The following is a 7,709-nucleotide window of genomic DNA, read 5'->3' on the forward strand; positions in this document are numbered from 1 at the left end:
CCCTAAGTGACAAAAGCAGAATTCATCCATGCTTCCTGCCTCCTGTGTGTGCACTCACCCCTGAGCTGGAGGTGTGGGAAGTGAAGATGGAGTTCAGCATAATGTGGGTAAGGAGTGGGGTAAGGTAGCTGAGCGGCTGGTCTGCGCTGCTGGAGATAACAAGGGTATGGTATCCTCGAGCCACAGCTGGCCAGCTGTAACAGTCAGCTGGAGACAAGGTGCTGTACTGCTTCCGCTGCACCTGGAGACAAACGGTCACTGTTAGAGGAAACCACCAAAAAACCGCACTTCCTCTAATGCCCACTAGATGCTGTCTCAGTACTACGACTCAAAAGACAGATGCTTCGTGAGCCATGGTGTCTACGTCCACCTTTTCTACTGACTGTTTGAAACTCAGATGGAGGTTAAAGAGCGGCGAGGGACTGACACAAGAGAAGACTGAGCAGTCACATGAGAGCGCGGATGAAACGAATAGTTATCAAATAAGATCAGTAATACAGAAAGGGTTTTATTGCCAAATGTTGCGCAGGTTTACAACATTAGGAAAACATACTGTAAGACAACACTTAAATAAAAATTAAAAGTGCTAAGTATATATATATGGTTCATGAGTCCAACAGCAGAGGGGAAGAAACTGTTCTCATGGCGAGAGGTTCTGGTGCGGATGGACCGGAGCCTCCTGCCTGAGGGGAGCAGGTCAAACAGACTGTGTCCAGGGTGAGAAGGGTCAGCTGAGATCCGAGCTGCACGCCCCAATGTCTTGGAGGCGTACAGGTCCTGCAGTCAATCATCTTCTCAGCAGAGCGCACAACACGCTGCAGTCTGTTTGTCCCTGATAGTGGCTCCAACGTACCACACGGTGATGGAGGAGGTGAAGATGGATTTGATGACTGCAGTGTAGAATTGCATCATCGTCCGTGTTGGTTGAGTTTCTTCAGCTGCCTCAGGAAGTACATCCTCTGCTGGGCCTTCAGCAGAGGATGAGTAATTAGCAGAGTAGTTACTTCCTAGCTGCTCTTTTTTATGGCTATAATTTAACTACTTCAGCTGTAGACACTGAAGGATTTCAGTCTGTTGAGACCAAAGGCATGAGTGCGGATTCCTGTCCCTCTAATAACCTTTAGGTAAGCTGACATACACATAAACATCTACTTCCGTCCAGAGTTGCAGTAATTTTTCACCAAGTACTTGAAATTATGATTCAAGAGTCAAACTGTGTGAAGTCTTCCTGGGGCTTCGGTCTGACCTCTGTGGTGTTGGATGCATTTTTTGGACTTCCAGAACCATCTTCCACAGTTTGTATGAATGCTGGAAGCACCACCCCAGTTAAACCTGGACTCATGAGACCATCCAACCACCAAGTGCTTTTGTTACTATAACACAGCAGTTTAGTCTCAGTCCCAAGGCCTCTTCGCGTTGTACACATTTCACCAACATTTGTTATGTCAGATCACGATGATGACCACGTTTCTTCGTCAAAGATGATGGTTCACCTCTGTCCTCCCAGGATTTAATATGCTGGACTCTTTTTTTTTAACACAGTTTCTGTACTTTCAGTTTCTCCTACGTTATTTCTTTGCTTGATGAAGGACAATAATTTGATCCCAATTCGAGTAAAAGCTTCTCTTCACCAGGACCATGTCTTCAAACACGGTAGGTTAAGAAATCAGAAGCTACTTACTGCTTCAGGGTTAAATAACCTGTTGCCAGTTGAAACCTACGAATCACTCTTACCTGTTTGCTTAGTTAAATCCAGGCGCTGATTTTTTTCGGCCAGGCTCTGATGCCTCGAGTCTCAGCATCGCTACGCTCACTGTCTGATCGCTCGGTCCTCATGGACAGCGACAGCGCCTCGCTGCGTTTTAAAATTATGGCGACAGCAGCACTCCCGTGTCCTATAAGGGAAGCTGATGCTCAAGTGCCTTAAACCTGCACTCGTGATCTTATGGTCTCACATGATAGTTTAAAATCTTACTGAATTTAAAATGTCCTTTATGTCAATCAGAGTCAAGTGTAAGCACACACTCGTCCTCAGATTCAACTTCAAATCAACCCCATGCTCAACGCTTTCATTGAAAAAACAATAAAAAGGTGCAGCAGTGTGTCCATCTTTTAAATACTCTAGATGAAGGAAATAATCAGTAAATTAACAACAACTTTATTTGTATTTCTGAACCATTTCTGAGAACATTTCAAATTTGAAATTGAATCTGATGCTGTGTTGTTAATAACGAAACCACTTTCACAACATTTGCAATTACACCTGAATGTTCAGGTCACTAAACTCTCGTTTCCTAGCATGTTAAAGATCCTGATGACAAACTCAGGGCGTATTCTTGTTTACCCAGCAGAGGGTGTCTGCGATGGCGGGGTCATTCACACTAATCCACGGCTCTGCTGGGAAGGTAGCGTGCACCAGAATCCCACTCCGGCAGGGGTCGAGGGGAGAAACCTGAGACATCCAGGTGAAAGGACAAAGGAGGCTTTAAATAACATCATGAGCAGTGTTTGCATGAGTAACAACCAATAAATCTACAGGCTTTCATTTTCATATTTTCTAAGAGGTAAAATAATTATTTTTAAAATTTTATTTGCACTCTAACTAAATCAGAGTTGTCTGCGTAAACGTACCACAGCGTCTTGGGCGTCGGGATCGGGGTTCAGAGCCTGTGGATTCAACAACTCCAACAGGCTGCATCACAGACAGAACATGAAGAAAATACTTCAGTCGAACAGTCTGGACACAAATTACTGCCTGACATAGTACTACACTACACAGCCACTTCATTAGGTACACCTTGGTAGTGGCAGGTTGGAGCTGCTTTTGTCTTCAGAGCCGATTTCATTTTACATGGCTCAGATTCAACAAGCTTCTGCAAACACTCCTCAGAGATTTTGGTCCATGTTAACAGGACATCATCACACAGCTGTAGCGTGCTTCACCACGTCTCAAAGATGCTCTTTTGGAGTGAGATTTGGTGAATGTGGAGGCCGCTGAGATGATGCTGAGAGGATGCTACGCTGTGGTCATAAAGGGATGGACACGGTCAGCAACAACACTCGGCTGTGGAGTTACAGGCAGGATGGATCCATGCTGTTATGTTGTTCATGCCAAACTTTGACCCTGAACCATTGCAGCAGATATAAAGATTCATCAGGTCGTACAGTGTTTTTCTATCTTTTATTGTCCACTTTTGGTGAGTCTGTGTAAACAGAAGCCTCAGTTTCTGCTGTGTAGCTCTTCTGCTTCAAGACAGAGATGCTCTTCTGCACACCTTGGTTGACTTGCTAATGGCCTTCCTATCAACTCAAAGCCGTTCTGCCCTTCTCTGACCTTAAACAAGGCATTTTCTCCCCAGAGAACTGCTGCTCACTAATCAGCCAATCACACGGGGCCTGATATTTGTTAACAAGCAGTAAGATACAGGTGTGTCTAATACAGTGGCCGGTGAGTGGATTTTACAAGCAAACTCAAAGAAATGATTAACACACCTTTTATCCAAGCCAGTAATTGTATTTTCATCATCAGGTGCAGTTAACACAATTTTAAAAAATAAATAAAATTGAATTAAATGAAAAACATTTCATGTCTTTACTCAGTGTTTATGTCTTATGGGGATCGAGGAAAGCTCAAAGACAGGAGCAGTATGGTTAAAACACAGTGTGCAGGAGCTTCTATCCTGTAATGTGTTTCTATCAGGTTGACCTGTGTCGTTGCTTCCTGAGAGAGAAAAACTGCAGCTCACCGTGCACAGGCCCAGTCCTTCTCACTGCGCTGGGTCTCCTCTGCTGGAGCCGAGGCGACAGATGTGCTGGAGCTGCTGATTAAAAGAGAAAATCAGAAACACGATTAAAGTGAAGACAAAGATGCTGAATGTGGAGAAAGCACACATTATTATTAATATTAATTAATCTCATCAGATTTTCCCGGGAATGTAGAACAGTCTACTGGAATTCTGTTTAGGTATAAAAGGATAAAGATGGAAGAACTACACAGAGAAGGAGCTGCACAAATGCCCGACATCACAGAAACGCTAGTTTTTACTCTGGCAGAATCTAAGAATATATTACGGGTGCAAAGATTCACGGTTCGATATTTTTTTCGATACAAATAAATGTTCATGCCTTTTTAATTTGTTATTTATTAAAGTTATAAAAGTACAGTTTTTAAATTTAATGTTGCTGAAACAAAAGTAATAAAAAAATAAATCTGATTGAGGAATCCCTCATCTTTGAAAAAGAGTTTATTACAGAGAAATGGCTCTTTCAAAATAAAAGCTATACTATAGCTTCTTCTGGGCTATATTCTCAGCAGCATATTAAACATATCAGGTCCCCATAAGGAGAATCCTGTGCTAACGGCTGTCTAAATGACTCGGGTAAAGTGTGTAGCATGTTTGCTTGTTGTTTTAGTCTGCTTCCACTTGTCTTTGCACTAGGATGATGTCGGAGTAAATGTGCAGTCATATTCGTTGTGCTCCCACTAGTGCTGTCAGCGTTAATCTCGTTGAAATGACCTTAACGCCACAACACGGCAAATCTCCGTTAACGAGCTACCGCGGATCATCCCGTGCATGGGGCTAGACGGCCAACACGTCGACAGTGCAGCCTAGGCGGAGTAGTCGAACGCAGATCCACTGAGCGCTCAACACAGACAGCATCGTTAGAAGGAAAGTTGATCAAATAAATTAAAAATGTTGTATTGTTCGATACATATGCGTACCGAACCAAAAGCACTGTATCGAACGGTTCAATATTGATACGAGTATCATTGCACCCCTAATATATATGTAAAATGCAGGTCCTGTTGTTGCACTCCAACATACCCCTAAGAGTACTTAGTATGACCATTTGGTTTGGTTTTTCCTCATGCAGAGTACTCTACCTTGCCTCTTCATCCACCAAAGATTCAGCCTGACAGCTCTGAAGATTCTCAGCTCCTGGTTTCTCACTGCTGGGACAGACTGCAGTCAGTGAGGGGAACCCAACAAATGAAGCAATCATCTCAGATAAAGACTACTATCTGGGCTAATTTTTGTCTTTTACCTCATCAGAGGCAACACCTCAGCTTCCTGCAGGGAAAACAAACCAAACAAGATTCTGGATTTTAGTTTCAGAAACATCACAGGATGGAACAGAGTTTAGTCACTAACAGCACCAAGTCTGTCCTGAGTCTGACCTCATAGCAGCCTGTTGAGGAATATATTCTAAAACACTTCTTCAGCAAAGACTCAGAGAAGAGAAACACAGAACTCTTGCTAGCAAGGGCAGCCTCCGGACTGAGACTCGCCTAAGAAACTGCCCTGGTCTTTATTTTATACTTCTGTGTGTGTGTGTGTGTGTGTGTGTGTGTGTGTGTGTGTGTGTGTGTGTGTGTGGGGTCAGAGTGTGACCCCATAAAATCTTCCCTAAACCTGCTGGTCTCAAAGTCCAACAGTTCATCAAACCAAAAAGCACTTAGACTAAAACAGATATAGCTACGTTAATCCTACCATAAAACAATAAAACAAGGTACGACCTCTCCCATGCTCCTAGGATGTGGGGGTGAACACTCTAGAGTCTAGAATGTTACAGACCTCCTAGGATGAGACATTCTTTCAATATGCCACCAACTATATACTTCTACACACAAATGATTACATGCAGCATTCTACCATATGCAAACTTATATCACTAAAAGATTATACTGACTACTAAATACAATTTTCCATTGACACAGCCGTACCACACAGGCTCAAATGTTCTTACTATGAGCGGGTGGAAATCCAAATCTCAGTCATGAGTGGGCACATCATCTAAAAGCTGCTCTTTTTTCTGTACGAGTGCAGCAAACCTGCAGCACGTCAAGCCGACTGGACATTTACAACAACCAGCTGCTGACTGAGATGCTTCCTCCTGCATGAAGTATCAACTCAAACCTTCAGGAGGATTCATGCCTGCACGACATGTGTACATTAATGAGCGCCCCCTGCTGACACCGCTGGAGTACACGGCGGGCTCAGCTGTTAGAACCTAGTTGGTCCAACCTGCACCTGCAATGTTGGAAAATGCACTCACCTGGGGAGCTGCCAGCTCGGAACTGCTGCCCGGCTTCATAAACTGTAGAAACCTGTGAGGAGGGGGCGACAGCCCATCACACATGATGATATAAAACATCATGTGCCTGCGATCTGAGACTGTGGCCGACTCACCTGAACAGCTGATGGTTTTTTGTGAGGGCTGCAGCCAGAGACGAGTCTGCGTCGTCTGACGAGCTGCTGAAAAGTGAACAGAGGCCACTTGGTTGCTTTTAATCGGAACTATGCTGAACTGAACAACTGAACGGGCGCTCACCTCTCAGCTGCGTCTGAGCCGCTCCCTGACTGGCTGTTTGGAGACAGCTGTTGTTTTGTGACCACTGACCAATGTTCACCTCCAGCCTTCATCAGCTTGTGTTGTACAATCTAAAGCAGAGACGTGAGAGTTCAGCACATGTGGTTGTTTCATTAGAACACAGATAAAAGTGAGTGAGCTAGCAGGGCTGCATACCTGAGGAAGCAGGGAAGGAGCTGTAAGCCAATCAGCTGCCCCCCCAGCTTCAACCAGACTCTGCTGATCTGGGACACAGAAACAAGCACCGGAACAAATACAGCCATATGAATAAGAAGGTGCACTCTCTTTCATGTTTCAGGCCATCAGCCCGACAGATAAAGCTCGGCAGCAATAAGATGACTGAAAAAGAACAAATCATGGCACTGCAGCGACCCAGAGCTCAACAGACTGAAAAGCTCATAAGAGCAGAAATGATGGTAGAGAAGTAGCCAATTGTTAAGAGCAGGTGTTGTTAAGCATTAATGCAAACTACCAGGTATTTTATTTCCTTTGTTTCCTGAGGGGCCACCGCAGCAGATGGATCCATGTTTGATTTGTTGCAGACAAATCAAACATGGATGAAACCAACATGTGCTGAGAGCGGTGAGCCAGAGTTCATATATCTGTTTACCGGGAGGCGGTTGGGTTTGTGCTGTCGGCTTGGGGGAGACGCTCTGGGTTAAGATGCTGTAGGACAGCATCGCAGGAAGTCGGTCTCCCTCCTCCAGGCCGTCGCCTGATTTTGTGCTGTAGTAGGCAAACCTCTTCGCCACCAAGTCGTCATTCACACAGATCTGTTTAAGAAAGGTTAATACAAACGTGATCACATGTCTCCAAACAAGTCTGCGTGCAAAATAAAGGCTTTTTAGTCAAACTTCACCTTGATGTCACCAACAGTCACGTAAAGCTTGATAGGGGTAGAGTCTGACTCAGGTTCAAGCAGCACGGCCTCCTTTAGGGTCGATGCTGTGAGATGAAAGACGAGTCGAGCTCAGAGATGCATTGCACCGAAACATAAAAACTAATGTTAATGGCGTTCAAGCAGCAGCAATAACACTCACCTTGCAGCAGCTTGTGCAGGAAGAGCGTGGCAGAGCTGTCCCACCGAGCCGACGGTCTGCAGAAAAACACAATAAATATCTGCAAATGTGCTCCGTTGTAGCCTCCAAACTACGTGAGATGAGCTCGCCTTACTTGAGCTCTGCCTTCTCCTCAAGCAGAGACACTCGCAGGGTTGTTGGTTTGATTCCCGCCAGGTGGAACTTTTGCACCCAGAAAGGCAGCTGAAGGAAGTTTTCCATTGCCACCCGAATCCTTTCAAAGGGGATAGAGTTAAAAACCAAACAGATGCAAAAAAA

The 7,709-nt window shown here is 44.6% G+C and overlaps 1 protein-coding gene across 1 annotated transcript in view; it reads right to left on the reverse strand.

The window, feature by feature from the left end:
* tdrd12 (tudor domain containing 12) overlaps positions 1–7,709 on the reverse strand; it is a 30,034-nt gene that overhangs the window by 16,104 nt on the left and 6,221 nt on the right. Inside the window, exons 5-18 of the mRNA XM_005745160.2 lie at positions 7,546–7,665; positions 7,413–7,468; positions 7,232–7,317; positions 6,983–7,145; positions 6,529–6,596; positions 6,334–6,443; positions 6,192–6,257; positions 6,058–6,109; positions 5,047–5,072; positions 4,886–4,951; positions 3,747–3,821; positions 2,632–2,692; positions 2,345–2,452; positions 59–241 (exon numbers count right to left, since the gene is read on the reverse strand). Of these exons, the coding sequence (XP_005745217.1) occupies positions 59–241; positions 2,345–2,452; positions 2,632–2,692; positions 3,747–3,821; positions 4,886–4,951; positions 5,047–5,072; positions 6,058–6,109; positions 6,192–6,257; positions 6,334–6,443; positions 6,529–6,596; positions 6,983–7,145; positions 7,232–7,317; positions 7,413–7,468; positions 7,546–7,665 (1,240 nt within the window). The remainder of the gene's footprint in view (positions 1–58; positions 242–2,344; positions 2,453–2,631; positions 2,693–3,746; positions 3,822–4,885; positions 4,952–5,046; positions 5,073–6,057; positions 6,110–6,191; positions 6,258–6,333; positions 6,444–6,528; positions 6,597–6,982; positions 7,146–7,231; positions 7,318–7,412; positions 7,469–7,545; positions 7,666–7,709) is intronic.

This window comes from Pundamilia nyererei, unplaced genomic scaffold (assembly GCF_000239375.1).
Source record: "Pundamilia nyererei isolate P.nyererei 1_Seehausen unplaced genomic scaffold, PunNye1.0 scaffold00154, whole genome shotgun sequence".
NCBI classification, from domain to species: Eukaryota; Metazoa; Chordata; class Actinopteri; order Cichliformes; family Cichlidae; genus Pundamilia; species Pundamilia nyererei.